The sequence below is a fragment of the Rhamphochromis longiceps genome, linkage group LG17 (assembly GCF_057381845.1).
Source record: "Rhamphochromis longiceps isolate RC_006_pf linkage group LG17, R_longiceps_female_GT1.1, whole genome shotgun sequence".
In the NCBI taxonomy this organism is placed as follows: domain Eukaryota; kingdom Metazoa; phylum Chordata; class Actinopteri; order Cichliformes; family Cichlidae; genus Rhamphochromis; species Rhamphochromis longiceps.
In genome coordinates, this window is record NC_140573.1 from 16,840,630 (window position 1) to 16,864,074 (window position 23,445).

Here is a 23,445-nt window from a genome sequence, read left to right on the forward strand (position 1 = left end):
GGTCTCTTTTTTTCCTCTTGTACTTTTCCCAATGTTGTGTAATTTTTTCAGTGTTATTCTCCCAACGCTGCCGGTCTCCGACTGTATTCCCATGTGATGTCTTGTTGTTGTGTGTGTAAGTCGGGGGGGGTCCTATTCCTCTGTGGGGCAACCTGCATATGGCCAATAAAGCATTCATTCATTCATTCATTCATACTGCAAAGGTCAAATGGCAAAACTGCAGTGCGGGACTTGCTCCTTTTGTTCTGAAGAGCATTAAAATGATGGTTAATGCTCTGCTGGAAACAGGTCATCAATTGCAATTTCCTCACACATGAGTAACATTTGCATGGAATTACACAAATATTCATAATTGGAATTCCCTCTGGACTGTGTTGGTTAAAAAAAACACAAAGAAAAACACTCGTACCTGTGCTCACTTTGGCAGAAATCCGTGATTCATCCTGACCAAGCTCACTTGCAGCATCAACATCAGAGCTCAACTCCAGGTCCTCAATTGTGGATCCATGCTCATCGGACACATAAGAGATGCGATCTGATTGGTCGGTGGTATCAGAGAGGGCATGACCGCTGCAGGGTGTGTCAGAACGATGAGGATGATGGTGCTGCTGATGCTGGTTTAGTCTGGCACGGAGAGACTCAATGACCTTGTCCTTCTGCTGCAGCTCTTTACTGAGGCTGTAGGCACGTGCGCGCATGCACACAAACACACACACACACACACACACACATTTTATTTACCATGGTCAATGCACAATACATTTATCGTGTCAGATATAGCTAAAATGTAATTCTCCCAAATTATTAGGCCACAAATAATGTGCAGATAACACTCTATTAAATCATCATAAAACCATAAAAGGATTTATAGCCCCCCACCCAGACACACAAAGAGAAACACATGCACAATTTAAAATGAAAGGCAAAATGTTTAAAAGTACTGAACCCTGATTTCTGTGTGCTGAGGAATCTGAGAGTAGTAGCTGCATGAGTTGTGTCCATGTGACTTAAAGGATAAGTATTATTAAGTAGTGCTGTACCAGGTGTGTGAGTCACCTGCCTGCTCTTCTCACAAAAGGCTTTGCTGACTGCATCGTGTTGCTTTGGGGAAGCCTCTTAGTGACTAACACATACATGACACTGCATCAGATCAAATGTGTAAGAATCTAGACTGACATTAAACAAGTCACACACACATTTTTTGGAAAGCTATGTTCAATTTCACTAGCCACACTCAGGCCTGATTACTGCTACACCCAGTGAATGAAGAAATAATTTCAACAGAACCTTTGTGACAAAGTGAAGTAACAAAGTCATTGACATCTATCAGTCTTGTGAGGGTTAGGAAGTCATTTCTATGGCTTTGGAACTCAGACCCATGGTGCTCCACAAATGGATAAAGTTGGAACAATGGTGAGCTTCCCATAAAATGCATTGATGGAACATCCAGGAAGTCACAAAATAACCCAGAACAATATCTAAAGAACTGCAGGGCTGACCTGGCTCAGGAATGGAGGAAGGTCAGGTTCACAATTCAACAGAGGCTCTGCAAAAATGGCATTCATGCGAGCGTTCCAAGGAAAACAACTGCTGACCAAAAAGAACACAAAGGCTCATCTCATATTTGCATCTTGATGAGCCTCAAGACTTACAGAAAAGAGATTCTATCGACAAGCTGGACTTTGGATACAACACTAGTAACCATCACCTTTGGGCTGAGCTACTCTCTTGGGCTCTGCCTGCAACCCATTATCCATCAAGACTGCATACTGTCAGACGCTTTGCCTTTACTTAAGCAGCAGTACGATCTCAAAAAAGAGGGGAAATACCTCATGCACAAGCATTTAACCACACAGCATGCAATTAATTTGCACAAATGTAATGTCTTTGATATGCTGCTTCGCTACTTGGTGGTGACTCTCAAAGTGGAACCAATGAGAACCAATAATTGAATCGATAAGGAATTGAATGGATAAATGATATCAATGATGGAATTGTAATTGCTGAATTGGTATCAAGTCCCATCTCTAACTGCACCTCATGGTCAGTTGTCAGAACGATTTACCTGTTCAGCCACAAGGACCTTCCTGCTCACAGATGGCTTCACTCCTTCTGCTCGCCTCCTTCCGACTCACTCCCGTGAAACTCTCCACCCTCCACTGTGCTCGACTCCTCATTTCTGGAACCCAATCTGTCAACATCAGCTAATGCTACGTCTACCTGTTCACAGACCCTTTCTCACCGCTGATGTTGAATGAAACTCCAGCTCACACACCCTCGCTGATCCTGAACTATATAAGCAAACGTTTGCCCTTCGTCTGACACTGTTCATTGGGTTTGGTATTAATGTAATCATGACAAACACAGCATTTCATAAAAAGAATGCCACACCATTAGGAAAACACTGTGGTGTAATGGTGATGGATGGAGGTTGGTCAAAAGGATGGATGGATGAATGGATGGAAGGTTTAGGAGGGCTCCAGGGTGCAGCTACTTTCCCACATGGTTCAATTTAGGTTTGCATAGCTTTTTCCATTTAATAAATGAAATCATCAACTGGGCAGCATGGTGGCACAGCGATTAGCAATTGCCTCACAGAAAGAAGTTCCTGAGTTCAACTCTGCCTTTCTGTGTGGAGTTTATATGTTCTTTGTATTTCTGTAGGTACTCTCCAGGTATTTTGGCTTCCCCCCACAGTCCAAAGACATGCAATTAATGGGGTTAGATTAGCTGGTCGTTCTAAATTGCAAATAGCTTTGAATGCCTTGCAACAGACCATGATCTGTCCAGGGTGTACCCTGCCTCATGTTAGCTGGGATAGGCTCCAGCTCCCAGCAACCCTGCTAAGGATGAATCATTTAAAAGCTGCCCTTTGTAAAGGGGGCAAATATTTTTTCACAGCACTACACATCTATGCCTGTACCAGAAAAATAACACCTGCAGGGCTGATACCTAATGGCAGTCAGGGTGCTGATGTCCAGCCTGTGGAGGTCTGCGTGTCCCTCCAATGATGTGTCTTTCCAGACCATCACTGACCTACCACCAATATCTCTCACATGTGCTCAGGGTGAACATGCTCTCATATTTGAAAAACACAGGGTCCTAGTGGTGGACTTGCCAATTCTGTATTCTATGGCAAATGGAAACCGGGCTCCATGGTGCTCAGAGCTCACTAGTGGACGTCAGGCCACCCCCGTGACTCTATCCAAATGTGAAACTAGTGAAAGAAGATGGATAAGGAGGGAAAAAATGCCAGAGTCCTACACAGATGTTATTAATTTAATTAACACCAAAACAACTGAAACTGAATAACAACACCTTCTCCTACATAACTGACCAAAACAATATCCAAGACGTTTTACTGACTTGATGCTATACTCTGATTGAAAATTATTCTTTTACTTTTTTTGAGCAGTGTAGATTATGAATATTACTTTACAAAAACCACAAGTTACCCTTTTTGAAGTTCCTTTTTGTCTTTGGTAAACTACAGACGAATTCAAGAAATAGCCAACCAAGTGGATTAGTAAGGTGCTGGAAGACTAGAGCTGCTAGAACAGCCTCGGTCCATCTTAGCACTGATTGTCCAAGCCTGCTGAACTCTAATGAAAGAATGGAAGAACTCTAACACGCTGGTCAACAACCATCAACAACAATCATCTGGGATTAGATTTGGTGAGTGTGAAGGGCACATTCATCAGAGGATGAAGGCGAACACCCAGAACAACAAATTGACCTCTTATGATAGCACTAGTCTGCCAGTTTCCCTCACTTCAAACATTAACTCTAAACAAACTAGATGCTTTGCTCATATAGTTAATGCATAAACATGACTGTAACTGAAATAACAGAAGCTTGTTATACTGTTTCAAATTGATAACATGTTTCTTTTTTTGTGCTGTCTTACTTGTCGAGCTGTGTGAGCATTGCTCTCCTCTCCCTGTCGGTGTGTTTCTTCAGCAGCAACAGCTCTCTCTCCTGAGCTTTCCACTCCCACAGGGAGAAAGAGAACAGAGAGTCTCTGTACAGTGGGCTGCTTTTAGACAGCATGACTTTCCACAGAGGAGCCATCACCCACCCTCAGTCACCCTCCGCTCCTAACACCCTCCACCTGGGTGAGCGACCATGCCTCCTCTGTCTGCACCGTTTCTATTGAACTCTGCTGCAGTTTGTTCTTCTCTGCTGGGTCTCCAGAGGTAACGGAGAATGGTTCACTGGCATAGATGCAGAGATTCCCAAAATGTGTGTGACAGAAGGTATATTAGACAGGTAGGGCATAACACAGCAGGAGAGACGACAGAGTGCGCGGGTGATAAGGTGAAAAGCATAGAAAATCCTCATTAGGTTTGGGCTTCCCAGAGAGGGTTGTGGGTGTGATCAACAAATTGAAATCAGGGGTAATTGAAAAAGAAGAAGATAAGAAGATCAGCAGAAATGTAAAGGTTTAAAAGTGGAAACAAATAAATTACTCCACTCCCTGAGGAAATTCTACTCTCCTGTACACTTTTCCTTTTCTGATGCTGTTGCTCCTAGGTTCACGACCGCTTGAATAATTCCCTGAAAAGAAAGCCTCTTGTTGCTGCTCTTGACACAGTCTTTCACTCCACCAGCAAACGCACAGCTGCAGCAGCAGCAGGCCTGAGGCAGAGATGTAGTGACGAAAGAGTAAGAAGGAAACAGAGCTATGCATCTAAATCAAAGTCCAGATCCTGAGGGCTTATATGTTCATGCTCCAGCAACCATCAGAAAAAAAAACAGCTGAATGAAAGATCACCCACAAAGCATTGCTCCTTCTTTCTTCTGCTTGCTGATATGTTTTCTAGCCACACCAGTCTATCCATAAAAACATGTAAGCATCATCTTAGCTGCAAAAATGCAATCACAAAATGAAAATGGTTTTCTTTTCAAGGTTTCAGAATATAACAAGTATCCTCCACTTAAAAAGCTTCAGGTTGAAAGAAAAATCCCTTATGCCCAGCCTTCTGTCCATGAACACAAAAAAATCCAGGTTTCTGGTGAGTAAATCTTACATAACAGAAATCGGTGCTCTGCTGGATGCATAGTGCCACGCGCTGCTCCTGATACACTGAAGCAAAGTGACGCTCTCTCTGACGGGCTTCATCGCTCACGTTTTCTCTCTTTCTCGCTCACTCCCTCTGTGTGTGTGTGTGTACGCGCATGCGCACGTGTGTGTCTGTGTGTTTAGCTCCTCTTGACCTATTTCTGTCCCCATTTGAGGTCTTAATAACTTAACCTGATTAGAGGGCATGCCCTGAGCCAAATGCAGCAAAAAGCCTAAGCAGTATTACGCTATCAGTGCAGTCACTCATGTCATGTATTGTACATTTGGCCTGCTGTCCATGTTATGTAGATACTGTTGTCAGAAAAACAACCCCAAGTGTAAGTTCTTATTACCTGTGATTACACTTTAACAACTTACAGCAGCCATGTGCATAAGACCATGCAAAATATGTACTAGTGTCAACGCCTATAAATTGGTGGAACCTGACAGCCTGGCAGGAAATTCATTTTCTAATATGAGTTTAACACTGTAAAAAAAAAAAAGCTGTATTTTGAGTGAAAGTGGTTTTAAATAAACACAACATAACGCTCCCTTCCAGCTAACATGGACAATGTTTTTAAAGACAACCAACTTGTACAGGATTGTCATGTTGGTTCAGGGATGGTAAATATAATTGGTTTGAGTTTTTCTGTGTTGTTCTGTTAAAAACCGTGTAGGTCAGTATTTGCACATACAGATCCATTTAAAACGCTAAATAGTCATCAGGCAATTAGTGTTTTTTTAGATGCCATTTTAGCAAAAATGCCTGAAACTTTGCGTGTTTAAACATAATCGTACTTTAGTAGCTAAAATAGATACTGTAATTTATTCTGTGTTTATTGCACATTCTATGACGAGGGTTCTGGATCCCTGAGGCATTGTGCTACTTTCAAAGAAACAAAATCAGTGGTAAACAACACAATTTTCACACATCTCACCTGTTTTTCTTGATATAAAGAAATCTGTCTGATTATTCATGCATTTACAAGCTGACACACATAACTGACCACACCGTTCAACAGTTCAGTGCAACCCCATACACACTGTATGTACACTCGTAACCAGAAGGAAGGCTAAATTTCTGCCACAGAAAACACACTCGCTGATTCTCCTTCACATCTGGTCAACCATCTGTGCTGGAATAACACGCTGGCAGATTACTGCAGGCCTCCCCCTGTTTACGTCTCTCTGAGGACGAGCTCTAATTATTCATATAGCACTGTTTGTTTTTCGAGATTTGACCCAGCGCTCACTTTTATCCAACAGCAGTGGTGGAGCTCTAAAGACCAAGCCAGCGTTTTAGTGTGTTTACGGTAATTGACTGAAATTCATGTAACTGTTCGTACTTTTTAATGAGCATTAAGTATTTTTGTGACAGATTTACAGTCTGTGCTTTTGACCTCTCGGGCAGCCATGTGATTCTTTTCTTCTCACTCATGCATGAAAATCGAAGAGCTGTGTTATGAAACAAAATTCAATGTTGTGTTACAAGTGATTGAACATCCAGGACATTCATTGCTCAAGCAAAAGAAATGAGCCGCCAAAATCTGTGCTTATAGCTTTTGCTTAATGGAGCCTTGTAAAACTGTGTTCTTTCATCATAAAGCTGTGATGATACATTAAATGGCATTGAACACACTAATCAGGTGCCTGTGTGTTACAAATTCTTTAAACTAAACAGCTTTCTGCTGAAGAAATATTAACGATTTGTACTTGCGCTTGAGGATTATTAAAGAGAAACTAAGATTTTAAAAGCTGGACATTTGATCAGCAGCACTGTGTCAAATTAAGGCCAGTAACCAGATTCTGGATGGCATTACCTTGGCCTCCAGTAACACTGTGAGGAATATTGGGGTAATTTCTGACCAGGAAATGTCCTTCAGTGCACATATTAAACAAATATGTAAGACTGCTTTCTTCCATTTGTGCAACATCTCTAAAATTAGAAATATCCTGTCTCAGAGTGACGCTGAAAAACTAGTTCATGCATTTATTACTTCCAGGCTGGACGACTGTAATTCATTATTATCAGGATGTCCTAAAAACTCGCTGAAAAGCCTTCAGTTGATCCAAAATGCTGCAGCAAGAGTCCTGACAGGGACTAGAAAGAGAGAGCAGATTTCTCCTGCATTGGCTTCCCTTTATTGGCTTCCTGTTAAATCCAGAATTGAATTCAAAGTCCTGCTCCTCACATATAAGGTCTTAAATAATCAGGCCCCATCTTATCTTAATGACCTTGTAGTACCATATCACCCTATTAGAGCACTTCGCTCTCGCACTGCAGAACTACTTGTTGTTCCTAGAGTATTTAAAAGTAGAATGGGAGGCAGAGCCTTCAGTTTTCAGGCCCCTCTTCTGTGGAACCAGCTTCCAGTTTGGATTCAGGAGACAGACACTATCTCTATGTTTAAGATTAGGCTTAAAACTTTCCTTTTTGCTAAAGCATATAGTTAGGGCTGGATCAGGTGACCCTGAATCCTCCCTTAGTTATGCTGCAATAGGTGTAGGCTGCTGGGGGATTCCCATGATGCATTGAGTGTTTCTTCTTCAGTCACCTTTCTCACTCACTATGTGTTAATAGACCTCTCTGCACTGAATCATACTTGTTATTAATCTCTGTCTCTCTTCCACAGCATGTCTTCTATCCCGTCTTCCTTCTCTCACCCCAACCAGTAGTGACAGATGGCCCCGCCCCTCCCTGAGCCTGGTTCTGCTGGAGGCTAAAAGGGAGTTTTTCCTTCCCACTGTTGCCAAAGTGTTTGCTCATAAGGGTTCATATGATTGCTGGGGTTTTCACTGTTTTATTATTGTAGGGTCTGCCTTACAATATTAAGTGCCTTCAGTCGACTGTTGTGATTTGGTGTTGTATAAATAAAACTGAATTGAACTGAATTGCAGCAGGAAGTCAGACTTGACATAGATTGTAAGAAAAAAAAAGGACAAGAAAATGAACAAGGCTGCCGAGAGGAAGTGGAATGTTCAGCTTTTAAAATCTTAGTTTTTTTCCCCAGTAAACACAGAAATACATGGTTTTGCTGACCCTTCCCAACTCAGAAATATGTAGCTTTCAATTAGTTCTTATAACAGCTTAGACTGGTCTTAAATACAAGGAACTTTAGTTTAAAAACTCACCATTAAGCATTATAAATGTATAACTCTATTTTAATACACAGAACAGCTACTAACTGTGATGGCATGGATTTATATTTCATTTCATGTCAGAAAGGAATGCAACTTCTTATAATTAAGCTTGTCTGCTTAAACAGGAAAATATGTAGTTATTTTAGATTTCATATTTTAGTATTGTCCTACATTCTCCTGTAATGTTAATGGAACAAGCTGCGATTTCTATAGTTATTTCATTGTTATGTAATGTAAATATATCTTGCTGTATTGTGTAGTATAACAACACAATACAGCATTAGAGATTAAGTATCACCCTGAAGGTGCATCAATGTGGTATTTGAAAATGCGAAAGCTGAAAAATGCAGAATGACAATATGGTGAATTACGCCATTTTTCACATTCAGTATTCAGTATAATGTTTGAGATTGACCAAAAACATTATAGCCCCCCCCCAAAAAAAAATTTATTATGTGAAACATCTTTGTGTAGCTTAACATTTTTGGATCACAATAATTGTGAAGTGGAATAATGGAATATAATTAATTTTTACACATACACACACACACACGCACACACACACACACACACACACACACACACACACACACACACACACACACACACACACACACACACACACACACACACACACACACACACAAAGCTGTAATGAGGACTGACCGGATGGCAAGTAGCTCTGTCTTATCTGGGTTTTCGGAACAATCTCCTGTTTGAAAACAAAGAAAGAGCATCAATATCATTAACTGTTATCTGCACTCCCTGCTCATGAGAAATCCATGGTGTCGTTTGTACTTTCTGAGACTTCGCATCTGCTCTGATTTTAAGGCTGTACAATGAAACAACAAAAACAGACTCACTTCCACCAAATTTGGCATTAACTCTCTGTGCCAGAGCACTGCTCTGAGCTAACTGATCCCTGAAGCTCTGGCCCATGTAGTAGTCGATGTCGTTGGCTCTCAGCAGCTCCTCAAACGCCTTGGTTGTGTCTCCCAGGTGCTGGGTGAGGATGCTGCACACACCCTGACCCTCTCGTAGCCGCTGGCGGAGGTGAGACAGTTCTTTGGCCTGAGCCTGGATCAGCGTGTCGAATTTTCTGCACAATGAAAAGAAAGAAGAATGTAGCACACCTGACAATGTGTAAAATAATACCTGAAAGCTTTTTTGCTTCTTTTATTGTTTGGCGCTGTCTCATTCCATGGTGAAACTCGCCTCACTTTAAGGCAGTGTCGTTGATGTTATTTCCTCTCACCTGAGGATGACAGTTTGGTTCTTCTTCCAGATCTTTGCAAAGTGGTGGTGCATCTAAACAACTTTTACTTGTACTATTTGAAATGAAGATCTTGAACTATGCAGTTGTTTACAAACAGCTCCAAGAGACCTTTCCAACTGTAAATCTACAGTTCTTCTTAAAAGTCATTAAAGATGTAATTATTCAATCATTCAGAACCCAAAGTTATCCTGATATGCTCATGCCCGTTGCTCACACCTGCTCCTAATTTCTTTGGACTTACTTCCTATGGGGGAAAGATTTCTCTATATATTTTACCTGAGTCAGTGTCACAGTGTTGGAACTGAAGCTTCACTGAAGCCACACAGTTTATTCATAAATGGCAAATGGGGCAGCATGTTCCCAACCTCGTGTTAGTTAATCCCCTCACTGTCAGGCTGCCGAGTTTACATAAAAGCATCTGTGGTTACACTTGATTACTAAAGCTTGATACTGACAAGCACTGTTTAAATGGGTTTTTGCTCATTTTAGGCAATTTCTGTCAATCAACCCCCCCCCCCCTCCCCCCACCCCTCAACCCCCCACCCCAGCGAGTCCATATTATGATTTTTTGTAGTGTCTTTTAAAAATTATTTTCCTGGTTTATTTCACCATAAAGTTACCAATAGATACAATTTTAATATATTTGCTATAATAAAGCTATAATGAGCATTAAGCTATTAACATTTTAAAATGTAATACATGTACAGGACAGGCTGAGCATAGCTGTGGATAGAAATTTTAAAAAATGTAGAGGAATGCTGTATAAAGCGCTTTATTCAATTCATCATTATCAGATGAAGGATTTTATTAATGGCATTCAAAAGGAAAATAATCAGTAAAAGACTGAATTACTGAAATTTACCTATATTTGACAACAATAGTAAAAGTTTGATTTAACCAAGTCAGATTTGCAAGCTTGTAGCTTTTTAATGAAGATATTCCTATTCTTCTCCAACAAACGACTGAAATTGGTGATGGGCACTGGTTCTTTGTCTGACAACAGGACTGATCTCTATGCCTCAGGAATTTCCGGAATTTTACATTTTTGGACTACGACAGCTTGGCGTTGTCTGAGGTTCTGCAGAAGCAGACTCTTCCTGGCACTATTTAGGGTAAAAAAGCAGCCACTCTTGAACTGTCAAATAATCTGTTTATATTGATCTGGTTTATGTTCTTGGTGTTGGCACAAACACTCATTGTGTTGAACTGGAAACAAAAGAAACTACTATCCCACCCCACCAACAAAGAAAAGAGTTAGAAAAAAAGCAAAACAAACAAAAAACTGCATCGCAACATCTTTCTTACCCTGGCAAGGTGGCAGACACTCCATCCTCTGCCGCAGCCTTCTTTCCACCTTTCATCAGCTGGTCCTCCAGTGCATCTACACGAGAAGCAAGCCTCTCTAGGTCCTTGTCTGGGTGATGGGGTGAACGTAGTTGACCTCCCTTAGATGACTGCCAGCCCTCATTATCCTCTGCCTGGCTCTGTGAAGCTGATGTCTGGATGGACCAGTTGACCTTGTGGGGTATCGAAGGACCATATTCACTAGAGGTAGAGAGGGAACGGAGGTGGCTCTGGAGCCCGGAGATCACTCCCTGGGAGCGGGATAGCTGTGAGCGGAGGTCCTTAACAAGGTGCTGGAGAGAGGAGGCCTCGTTACCATAACCGCAGCTCTGGGTGGTGGTTTTGTCATTGCTGCTGGCAGGCCACCATTGGGAACCGCATTCCAGAGACGTACACATTTCTAGGTCATCAAACTCTGTCAGGAAACATACAATGCGTTCATCAGATTCAGACTCTGTTTCCTGTGAGTGACACTGAAATATATGATTGAAAAAACAAAGCATCAGTAACATCAGTTAATGTCATCTTAAGGCCCATAGTCTGGGGTACTTTAAAATTATGAGATATGTGTATAAAACCTAGTAGCAGACTACCCTTTCATCCAAATACAACTCTGGCTCTCAAAAACATTCATGGCGATCACTCAGAGTAGCTTCTATTGATTTGATTTCCCTCTAAGGGGTCAATGAAAACCAAACCACAGTATAATAGAGCAGCCAGGAACTCTCATTTTACAGGCCAAGGCTTCAGGTCAAAGTTTTGACTAACCATCGAGCTTTTAAGCTGGGAATGCAAACAGTGCTGAGTAGAATGCACTGGACCGTGAAGAGAAGGCTACTGTTTGGCACAAAGGCTGCACTTGGCTGCCCTCTGCTGTTTCTATGATACCCCGACAAATAACACTGACGAGATCAATTTCAGGATATTTACGGACATTGTATGACTAGAAACAACTCTTAATAAAACATTAATCAGAATTGAATGACATTACTGATATAAAATTCAAAACTAAGGGTCTCAAAGAACCACAGCGTCTTTTATATGGTGATAATAATACACACCGGGGCTGCTGGTTTCTTCTCTCTCAGCTTCATTTTCACTGCGGCCGCAGGTCTCATAGCCCAGATCCTGGAGGTCTACCTGGATCTGTTTACTGTCCTGCTGCACTGCTGTCTCTGCTGCAGGGATACAGAAGAAGAAGAAGCTTTATTTCATTATGTTTGACACTGCTGGATCTACTATCCTCGTCAACTTCATTGCATTTTTTGGACCATTTTGAGGTCTTATCTTATTATTGACATCACAAATTCAGTATCACCGCCACATTTGTTAAAAGGAAAAGTGCGAAGTTTGTGTCCACTCACTGAGCAAGTCCCTGTAGTCTTTGAGCTGCTCGGCCTGAGCCTGCACTGTGGCCTCAGAAACCATTAGCCTCTCCTGCAGCTCTTTGCTTTTCTGCTGCAGATGAACTGCCTTCTCACAAACTGCAGAGGACGCAGTGGCCTGTTGTGAATCTGCGAACAGCTGGCCACCCAGGTCATTGTACTGGTTACAGACAGGGAGGAAAGATCGTGACTGTCAAAAACAATTTTAAACACCAAGTGTGGCTTTTAAATTGATACTTTCTTGTTTTTAATTTACACCACACCTTACAGAATGGTGCAATAATAGTATATTTAGGATCCTCCCACCTGTGACGATTTAGAGTCCAGTGGCAACGTCTGATGTCTGCTGGCTCTCCTTTTCCTTTGTTCATCATTGCTCTGGCTCTTGGCCTGGGACAGGCAAAGCTCTCCTTCCCAGGCATCCCACAGTTCAGAGTTTTCCTCCTCCTCTTCTTCTTCTATGGTCACATCCAACTCATTTTCATCCTTGTCTTCACCATCCAGTGCATTTTGCTCATCACTCTGTTCACTGGCACACTCCAACCCTCCATTCAGATGACGCTTTACTTCTTCATTCTCTACCTGCAAGCTGAACAGAGCTTTCCTGTAACAGAGGGAGGTTACAATAAATAAATAGATAAATAGCTATATAGATAGACTCTACTGTCCTCTAGTGGCCAAGAATAGATTAGTGTTGTCAGAAAATAGTAAGCTAATTTCAGCTTTGCCAAAAGGTGTCGCTATGTGTAGCTCCACAGGCTTTGATTTGACAGAGTTTACACCAGATGCCCTTCCTGATTAACTCCAACGGCGATTTGTGTCTTCAGCTGGAATCATATGCATTAACCGTTACACTACTAGAGACAAAACAGACTAATTTGGAGTTTAAAATCTCAAAAAAATGACCTCATCTGTGATACTGAAGAGAATCCCGCTTTCTCCAGCTGAGCCTTCAGCTCTCCCAGCTCTCTCTCAACCAGCCTCTTCTGCTCCACCAGCTGCTTGACTTTGATTAGCCCCTGACTTTCAAGCAGCATGCCGTGGGACAGATTCTTCTCTGGACCTTCAGAACTCTGTACACACGCAGAAGTAAATGAATCAATAATTCTGATCAAATGATTAGAAACAGTACATTGTGCATAATATTTATTCTGCAGGATTTATCTGTATAAGCAAGATGAACAATAACAGCTGAAGGTTGCTCTCATACCTTGGTGTCGGTCTCTTCTTCGTCGATGCTTTCAGTGTATTCAGTGTTCAAATCATCAGCCTCAACATCATCCTCAGCGCTCAGCTCTGCAGGAAGCAGACCAAAGACAACTAAATCAGAAGAAGATCAATCTGCTTTTTCTTTTACTTCAGTTTTGAGCATTTCAGAAGTTTTACAACTGAGTGTGAGACCATCACTTGCTCAATTCTTCTAATATTATTCACCCTCAGAATCATGCTGGTAATTTGTAGCACAGCCTTGTCTAACAGTCTGAGTGTTAGGCTGTATGAGTTTGATTTTCTTGTTTATTGCACTCTGCTGTAGTTTAAAGGGGATTACACTTAAGCCCTAGAATGGGATCCCAGGGATAGTCATATAGAGTTTAATCCAGAATTTAAAACCAGCGAGAAAGACTTAAAAGACGGATGGAGAAGGCTTAAAAATCCCTGAAGATGACAGGATGTTGAGTGTTCTGAGCCTTGGAAATAAAGTGGTAGCTGACAAAGAGCTAAGGCAGGACTGCCTCACAGTCTATGTTTAAGATGAGTTACTGTTATGAAGACTGGTAAAAAGTAATTATTCATTTTAATATTGAATTAAAATAATGGAAGAAAACTGTATTTACCTCACCAGTAATGATTACTAGCATTACCACAATGTCTGTATTTGCAGATATAAGTAAACAATTATATATTAAGGTATCGGTATGCAAATTTACTAGTATCCAGATCAGATACAGGGGCAGGTTCCTCTTATGTGATTGATGTTTATGTCTATTATTTCTTGATAAATAATGAATTTAAAAAATTAAAGATAAATAAATGTGACCTTGGCATCAACTTAATCTCTATATGCTAAATTTCAAATTATGACATTTATGCATATTAATCAGATGTTTCAGTCTGACACATTTTCACTCAGTGAGGGGGAATGAAGGAGAGATTTTCCTCTGAAAGGTGGACCATGTGCTTGTGCCACTGTGTGTTTTACGTGAGTTAATACTGAACATTGCACATTAAAGAAGGAAAAAAAGGAGAATTTCAGCTTTCGCAAGTACTAAAGTAGAATAATCTGAAACCTCTGAAATCACAAAGGCATTAATCAACAGTATGTTTATTATTTATTACAAACCACTTTGAAGGGTGTTTGGCTCTGGACGGGGAAAAATTCAAGGAAAAAGGTGCAGAAATGCCTACAATGCAACAAATGTGGCTTCTCGTGGTGTCTGTGCAGACGCACATATATTATTCAGTTTGATACTTCATACTTACTGTGTTCTAGTGTGACATTCGTTCATTTAACAACAACAGCAACAGAGCAACTGGACCAGTAGTTGTTGGAATGCACAGAAGCAAACATGCAAACTAAATATACACAGTCACTGTACTAAACACAATGTGGAATGTGCTCAGATTTCCATGATCTTCAGACAGCATGTGACTTGAGTTAAGTATACAGAAATCTCAAACTTGCTGCAAAAAACATGCAAAGGCACACAAACACCATCATATAAAGGTTACATTCTGAAGCGCACACTACCACAATATTTGCAGTTATAATCATAATGATGATGTGTTATTCAAAAAATTAAAAATTAAATGCCTTGCTATCATTTACACGCAAAAGAAGCAGCACTAATTGTGCAAACTCACAATAACTGCACTACAACATTTATAAAGTTATTAAACAAGATGTTCTTTTTTGGGACGCTACAAGTTCAGATCAATATCCATCCGTCCGCTTTCATCTACTTTCCATGTTAGTATTTTCACACCAAAGAGTTTCAGCTGATAGATTTATGGTACATATCCCATCACCACAGTGCAGTAAGCCATTCTACAGTCACCGCTCCCCAGTGCTAGAAGTGCTGCTGTTACAGATACTGTCCCATGCTTCTCTGGTGCCCACCTCCAAAGTCAGGCTGCCTGCTGTTAGGCCGGTCACGGCCTAGGACAGGGCCTCTCATTGGAGGGCTATCCTCCTGACCCAGTCTCTCCCGCAGCTCCTGGACCTCCTGGGTCAGTCTTTCCACCAGAGGGAGCCCTGAAGGATCCACCATCTGCCTCTGAAAATCCTGCAGCACAAACAAACATGAACTCACACGCATAGAACTCATGACATGTATATACATACAAGCATAGGCAACATACACACACTATCAGCTTATTAGACAAGAGGTTCTACTATACTCCACAGATACCTTCTGTATTCTCACACACTAACCCTGATGATCTCCTCCTTCACATGCAGAGTCCTGTTGAGGGAGTCTAGCCTTGCAGTCTGACTCCTGGTAAGTTCTTGACTCTCCTTCTCCCTCCTTAGAGCCAGAAAAAGCTCCTCCTGCACTGCCTGAAGCTCTAAAGCCAAGTCTGCTCCAAAGTCAGGCTGTGATCCAAAACCTGAGCTCAGCTGTTTGCGAAGTTCCTGGAGTCTTGACTTTTGCTCAGTTATGACCTCACTCAGGCGGACTGCAGAGTCCTGGAGGGAGAGTGTTGTCAGGTTTTCTGTATATTCAACCTTTTCTTTTCACTCTCGGATTTCACATGCTTTATCTGCTCTACCTTAATATACTGGTCTCTGCTGTTGATGCTTCTGAGGAGATCCTGAACTTCCTTCTGGTGCTCCTGAGCTTGATGGGTCCGGTCAGCCAGTACTTCCTGGAAGAGGCGGTCTTTGAGGTGGAGCCGGACCTTAAGCTCTTCCAGAACATCACCTGGAGCAGACTGGATCTGAGCCAGCAAGGAGCAGCGCAGATCCTGCAGATGAGATAAGAAACAAGAATATACTTATTGGTTAACACGATCCTGGGAATATTTCTCTGCAGGAACATATGTTACTCTTCCTGCCGATCTCTCTCTACCTGAGCCTCCTGTGTGCCAGTGTGCAGTGCCTTCTGCAGCTGGTTGATGATGGCATCTCTCTCTCTCAGGATGCAGCTCTGCCTCTCCTCACTCTCCTGCTGCTGCCTCTGGACGTTCCTCCAGGCATCACACACCTGCTCCAGCTCCAGAGCCTTACCCCGCAGCAGTACTTCCAGGCTCTGATACAGACACAAACATTCCAATAAGGAAGCAAGATGAGGCAACATACTGCCAAGAAAAAAAGATGAGTTTATTTTGTGTGTCCTCTTACAGTGATGGTCTCCTCATTGCTGGCCAGGACGCAGCGCTGTCTCTCTAGATCTCTCTCCTTTTCTCTGAGCAGCAGCTGCAGGCGACGAGTCTCCTCGTCTTTCTCCTCCATGCAGCGGAACTTCTCATCCACTATTTTCTGCAGGGTTTGTGGAAATAAAGTTGTTTTAACCTCCATCTAACTAAAATGGCATGTGTTAAAATCTAAACCCACAAACTCAACCATCTTAGACTACTAACAATTAACATGATATAAAGGAGTTCACAGGACACGTTGTGTTGGTCTAATTGTTTTGGCTTTTGTCATGTGTTGGCGAGCGTACTGCTGTGTTTACCTCCAGAGCTCCGTCTCGCTCCTTTATACGCTGGCGAAGTTTCTGAAGCACAGAGTCTCTTTTCTCCGTTGGATCCTCCAGGAACTCACAGCAGTCCTGCTGGACAGCAAACAGACCGTCAACTGCAGAGTAATTACAATCCTACTTATCCACAAAGACAAAATAGAGCTTGAATGGAGCTGAAGTTTTCAGAAAGCGTCTAGGGGCTGTGAGAGCAACTGCAGCTCGTTCTTTGCTCAGATGCGGAGCATTTTAAGCATTAGTCATGTGCACTTCTGTGTTTATTATACAATATTGACAAGAATGAGATCTGTTTGTATTTATTATCGTCGAACATGATGGTTTGTTTACTGTTTACAGACTATTTGATTGTGTCCAACCTCCACCAGCTGTTCTTTGGTCTTCAGGGAAGCCTTCAGCTCGCTGATGATCTTCTCTCTCTCCTCCTTTTCTCTCTGTCTCTCTCGCTCACCCTCTCTCAGTTGCTCCTCTCTCTCCTGGAGAGCTGATCGAGCCTTTTCTAGAGCTAGCTGCAGCTCCTGAGTGTCGCGCATGCACAACACGATAAAGTGAAAAGAACCACGATGCAATTAAAACAAAGAAAAGAAGAATGACGAAAACACCCTCATTAAAAAAAAAAGTCATTTTCTCACCTGGTTGTGTCTCTCTGCCTCCCTCTTGTGTTCCAGCGACCCCTGCAGCTCTTTCTCTAGTCTCTCCAGGGCCCGGTTCAGGTCCTCCTGAGTCCTGACTGCCTGACACTGGGCTCTCTGTCCAGCCTGCAGCTCCAGTTGAGCTTGGAACAGAGAGGCCTGCAGAGCCAGGACCTCACCCTGACCTCTAATAGTCTCTGCACCAGACGCCTACAAGTAAAACCAGTCAGGGAAGAAAGAAAGACATAAAGGGCAGGTGAGGAACCAAACAGGAATGAAACTCAACTCAACTCTGAAACATGTTTTTATTGTATGCTGAAAAATTATTTTAGATAGGCAGCTTGGTAATTAATAAAACAGAACTGTGCTTTGTGTGGAGGACCAACCTGCAGCTGCTGCAGCTGGTTGCGGTTGGCAAGCTCTTTGAGTGAGCACAGTGTCTTATTTTGCTCCTCAATCACCCTGTACAGCTCTGCAACCTGCACAATCAAAGGCACAATTCATGTGTGAAACTGTGGGGTTTTCAGCACTTCCACCTCTGACCTTACTTTCATTCTCTCTGCAATGCTCAGATTTTGAATTCCCTCCTTTATTTACTATCAAGCCTTATTTATCACTACTGTACCTCTGCCTGTTTGGAGTTTACAGTATCAGTGAGGTTCTGGATATTTCTCTCCTGTTGCTGGGCATCCTCTTGGGCCGATCGCAGCTCAAGCTCCATTTCACCTAGACGCTCCTGCAGCTTCTACATACACACAAACACCCAGAACAAAATTCCACATTATCTGGAATATATTACGGCATGTGTTTGTATGTTTTCACCCACAGTCCAAAGACATGCATGTTAGATTCATTAGCAATTCTAAACTAGCTGTACGTATGAATGTAAGTGTGAATGACTGTCTGTGTTGGCCTTGCAAAACACCAGCGATCTGTCCAGGGTGTGCCTTGCCATTGGCCAAATATTAGCAAGGATAGGCTTCAGCTCTCCTAAGAGCTGTACAAGTGGATATTTTGACAGTGTCATGTTTCAAGTTCAAAGTATATGAAGGCAAAAAGAAGATGAAGCGGTAGTTTTGGAGACTGGTGTCTTTGTACCTGGTTCCTCGTCTCGCTCTCTCTGATCTTGGCCTGTAGTGAGCGCACCTGATCCTGGGCCTTCTGCAGCTCGCCAACACACTGACCTGCAGCACTCTCATAATAACTGAGCTGACCCTGCTGATTGTCAATCAATCGCTGAAAAAGAGACAGGAGGAAGCATGACAGATTCGCCAGTGAGGAGAATGTGTTAGTAGATTATGATGAGGTATGGAGATGAAACAGTACATTTTTATCATATTACTGATGATTCATGAATACAGTTGTTAAGTCTTAACATTTGTTGATTACAACGTTATAGTAGCAGTCTGATTAGTCTGCTTTTCTTTGCATCACATGTTACGAATGTATACTTGTGGGTTATTATGAGCTGTGACAAACCTAAATTTAAAGTTTGGTTCTTAACCAAGGATTAAAAGTTATAGTCCTCCAGATAAACACAGTCTTTTATTATTGTTGCAGCTGTTGTGTGGATGATGGAGTGAAAGTGGAAAGTGATGTCAGCTTGGTGTCGGATGGCTTCCTCTGGAAGTGGGTGTTGCCATAGCAGCATTTTGTTGACTTCCTTGTTTTTGTTTTTATGAGACTGTAATGATGTGATGTCACTCAGCCCTTGGAGACATTAGCTCTGTGCGCAGCCTTTTCTACAGTCATTTCAGCTGTGTCCCAGAGCAACACTGTGTCAAGCAGTGTGGTGAAAAGAAAGAAAGCGTAAACCAACTGGATTTGTACCAGAGGAACGATCGCTTCATTTTCTATATATTAACGAATTACACTAGAATGGGGCTAATATTTACATCACTATGTTGTCTGATTGAATTAAATAATCTGATATGCAACATAATGCAGAATAAGATACTTGTAGGGGCTTAGAAATTGTGTCATCCCCAGTTCATTTCTGAAATGTGTTTTAAAACAACAGTCGGGAACATTTGAACACTGATTTCTGGTCAAAACCATTAATCAAATCCTACATACACTAAAATATACTTTTCCAAGGCCCTTTCAATAAATGTGAAGCAGATCCCCCCCCCAAAGCATGGTCTCAGTAGTCAGGAATTTAAAAACAGAATTCCCCATTTGTGAGCCTTTGGACATTCTGTATTGTAGTAAGCAAGTATCAAATAACAAAAAAAAAAAATCACAAGATATTTTCCTGATTTGACTCGGTGAGCCTCGTATTTGCTTCAGAAAACAGTATTTTGGGGGGGGGGGGGGGGGTTGGGAAGCTCATCTTGTAACCGGAAGGTTGCCGGTTCAATCCCCAGCTCTGTCTGTCTTGGTCGTTGTGTCCTTGGGCAAGACACTTCACCTACCGCCTACTGGTGGTGGCCAGAGGGGCCGATGGCGCAATATGGCAGCCTCGCTTCTGTCAGTCTGCCCCAGGGCAGCTGTGGCTACTACTGTAGCTTGCCTCCACCAGTGAGTAAATGTGAGAGTGAATGAATAGTGGAATTGTAAAGCGCTTTGAGGGTCTCGAAAAGTGCTATATAAATGCAATCCATTATTATTATTATTATTTTTGTATGAACCTAGTCATAAATCGCACTGTAAGACAGCTGCTCTTCATCTTTGGAGGCCAGAGAGTGATGAGCCAGAACAAGACCCAGAAAGCTTCTAACAGTTCTGCTGATATTACACGTTGAGTACTTTACCACAAGGGTACAGAAATCTCAGCAAAATAATCCAGAGTTTAGTTGTATGAATGACATATTTGTTTCTTCATTCCTGGACTAATGTGTGCACTGTGCAGTTTTGTGTATTGCATTACAATAGCCGTATATGTTTGACAATAATAGACTATCACATAGCTGTTGTGTGTCTGTACGCTCCTTTCAGACTGAACCACATTTTAACTGTTCATTAACATGACAATAGAAGTTATGAAGCTGCAGTAGACAGAAGAGCCTTTACAGAGCGATGGCTGCAGACCTTGGAAACGGTTTCCATAGCAATGGAAGGGTCGCTAAGATACCGTAAAAGAGGGTTATTTATGCTTCCTTTGAGGGTAATCAAGGCGGTGAGTGTGTTCAGCTTTGTCAGCAGTGGAGGAGACAAGCAAGAGAAGATTAAGAGGGGTCTGACCTCACTCAGTGTGGATGCTGGTCAGAAATAGTTTGCTTTATTCTGACGCCCCTACATCTGATTCTAATGTGGAGCAAATCTGACACTTGTCCCCTAGTTTGTACTCACTTTTTTTGATAAAAAAAATAACTTCAGTGATTGTAATAGGATTACACCTGGGTTTAAAATTACTACCTATAATTTTCCTACAAAGTTCTCCATATTATTATATTATATTTATTTATATTTTTTTATTTATATATAGTGTGTTTTAGAGTTTGCAACTAATTTAAGGCTGTTTACAGCTGCAAGAAGTCAGCACTTTGACTGTAAATAAGATTTTAAAGCAACCCAACCCTGACAAGTATTTTATAAAGTGCAACCCCACAGACTATTGCACCTTTCTCAAGTCTGAGAGGCACCCAGATCTTTAGGCTTTGGAACATGCTTCCCATTAAAAAGCTATAACTATTAATCCTGCAAATTGAATGAGCTAAGTTAAAGGCCATCCAGTATCCAAGGCTTCTGATGTACCTGCTGAAACTGAAATGGCCCACACAGAACATAATCATCCATCCACTGCTCCTCCATCTCTTCCAGCTCAGCCTGGAGCTCCTGTTGGGGACATGAGGTCACGATCTCTGGTATACTGTGGTGGGTGTGCAGCTCACAGTCTGCTGTCTCTGCATAGGGCAACCTCAGTGATAGGTGCAGGGGCAGTGACAGGCCTCGCTCCGGTTTGGTTTTGACTAGAACTGGGATCTTGCTGCCCCTTCGGGATTTCACTGGCCGGTGTTCACAACCCCGCAAGAGGGTCAGCATCATCTCAAACCCAGACAGGAAGCTCTCACATGGGGTCTTGTCCCACTGAATGTCTCTTCTCACCATTGCCTCACTTCCATCTTTCTCTGGGTCAGTTTCTTCCTTCTCTTTATGATCTAAAGGAAGACAACTGACGTCCACAGTGGTGTTGAGAGACTCCACAGATGATGCAGGACTGGAACTCTTCTGCTCACAAATGGTCTTTTCAGGTTCCATCCCAGCAGAAGGTGACTCAAAGGTGATGGCTGTATCAGCTCCAGGGCCTCTGGCCACAAACTCCACTTCCTGTGTGGCTGTTGAGCAGCGGGTAGTTGGGCCGCAGGATGTGCTTCTGCGCCCGAGCCTTCTAGGAACCTTACATACAGCCTCATAATCAGAATCAGCAACTCGAAGTGCAGCACAACCCCTACATCGCCTCTGCTTGTGACCAGAGAGGGAGTCTGCTCCTGTGCACTGGTGGAGGTGGTGGTGGTGGTGATGATGATGGTCCAGGGCAGGGTATTCCTTATCAGCCCATGACTCATACACGGAGAAGGTAAGATCGTCCTGGATCATGTCTGAGTATCTTACATCCTGGAGTGATGACAGATCCACCACAGGAGCGTCTTCAGACGCTGTCTCAGTCACGACTCTGACACTGGATGGAGGGGGGACCACGCTGCACTCCTCTGAGTTGTTCTTCCAGTACAGGCCTCCAATACACTGCCTCAGCCGGTCTTTCTCGAGGAGTAGCTTGTGGAGACGCTCCAGAGACAATGCCTCCACTCGGGCAATCACTGTATCAAAGCGGTACATGCGGTCTAACATGAAGGTGCACTTTGAGCACGCAAACTCACCACGGCCATCCCGGGTCAGCTCACGGCCCAACGCGTGGGAAAGCAGCACCTGCAGATTGAGCTTGGCTGTTGGGTGGAAAATCCATCTGCGCTGGTTGCCACAGAGCTCACGGGCACAGATCCTGCAAGTCTCCTTCATCTTTACCACATCTAGCATCACAACACGTGGCGAACGGATAATACAAGAGAGCTTTAAAAGTCACTTCCTTTTGATGCATGTAAGAATTTCATTGCAGGGCTGGATGAAAGATGATGCTTCTCTCCCGAACTACTATCATTTGGTGTTTTTCCAAGTTATCCATTAAATGGATAAAGGAGGAAGATGAATTCAGAGTCCAGAGTCAAATCTGAACCAAAGTGAATCTTGGGCAGAAATGTTTTATGATACTGCAGGAAAACAAAGAGGTGGCAGTCTATTCAGACATTTTATTTATCTGTTTTGTCAGATCAAATAAAAGTAGGCCCGTTAATGGAGACAAACACACTGCAGCAGCATCGTGGCCACGTTTCCCTGATTACTCAAACCTTTCGATCGGGCTGGTACGTCTGAGCAACGTGATCAGCGCCTTTAATTCAGCCAAAGACATTTCCCCTCGGAGCGGATGTGAATGAATCTTCTCTGTCATGGGTTTCACTTCCTTGGTGGGGAAGCACAGACGTCAACTCAAATCTCACTCCTGCGCTGAATTTCAACCCTGCCGTTTCCACCTGAACGATCCCGTTAAGTGTGTCACAACAGCGGCTTTTTCTGCCTTTGAAATCAATGACGTCTCTTTATATGACAGCATCTCTCTGCCGCAGCTGCTGCCAGGTAACAACCGGAAACGAACACGGAAACAAAACGCGATTTCCTTCCTTAGTCAGCGATTTGGATGTTCCAAGGTTTACCGGCTCCCGTCTGCGTCCCCGTTCAGCTGTGTCCACTTCATCAGCGGAGGCTGTCAATCGTCCGGGTGCTTTCAAAACGAGACAACGAGGCAACGCGGACTGAAACCGAAGATCGTGTATCAAAGAGAGGATGTCTCACTCTGATGCTCGAAATAATCTGGTGTGCCAATCCCGGGGAAATCTGCCTTTTCCCTCTTGTG

General features: G+C 42.7%; 1 protein-coding gene across 13 annotated transcripts in view; it reads right to left on the reverse strand.

The window, feature by feature from the left end:
* Positions 1-23,445, reverse strand: part of pde4dip (phosphodiesterase 4D interacting protein) — a 114,617-nt gene that overhangs the window by 12,895 nt on the left and 78,277 nt on the right. For 6 of the 13 annotated variants that reach the window (XM_085385803.1, XM_085385802.1, XM_085385801.1 and 3 more), the window contains 20 exons: positions 18,636-18,773; positions 18,163-18,282; positions 17,924-18,016; positions 17,538-17,747; positions 17,265-17,423; positions 16,885-16,983; positions 16,551-16,688; positions 16,279-16,458; positions 15,980-16,174; positions 15,642-15,896; positions 15,327-15,492; positions 13,419-13,504; positions 13,115-13,281; positions 12,515-12,812; positions 12,188-12,368; positions 11,885-12,001; positions 10,785-11,238; positions 9,067-9,302; positions 8,870-8,915; positions 410-678 (listed from right to left, as the gene is read on the reverse strand). In XM_085385803.1, the coding sequence (XP_085241929.1) occupies positions 410-678; positions 8,870-8,915; positions 9,067-9,302; positions 10,785-11,238; positions 11,885-12,001; positions 12,188-12,368; positions 12,515-12,812; positions 13,115-13,281; positions 13,419-13,504; positions 15,327-15,492; positions 15,642-15,896; positions 15,980-16,174; positions 16,279-16,458; positions 16,551-16,688; positions 16,885-16,983; positions 17,265-17,423; positions 17,538-17,747; positions 17,924-18,016; positions 18,163-18,282; positions 18,636-18,773 (3,607 nt within the window). Of the gene's footprint in view, positions 1-409; positions 679-8,869; positions 8,916-9,066; positions 9,303-10,784; positions 11,239-11,884; positions 12,002-12,187; positions 12,369-12,514; positions 12,813-13,114; positions 13,282-13,418; positions 13,505-15,326; positions 15,493-15,641; positions 15,897-15,979; positions 16,175-16,278; positions 16,459-16,550; positions 16,689-16,884; positions 16,984-17,264; positions 17,424-17,537; positions 17,748-17,923; positions 18,017-18,162; positions 18,283-18,635; positions 18,774-21,233; positions 23,375-23,445 lie in introns of those variants that run through there. The other 7 variants (XM_085385797.1, XM_085385794.1, XM_085385796.1 and 4 more) reach the window with 3 other exon arrangements.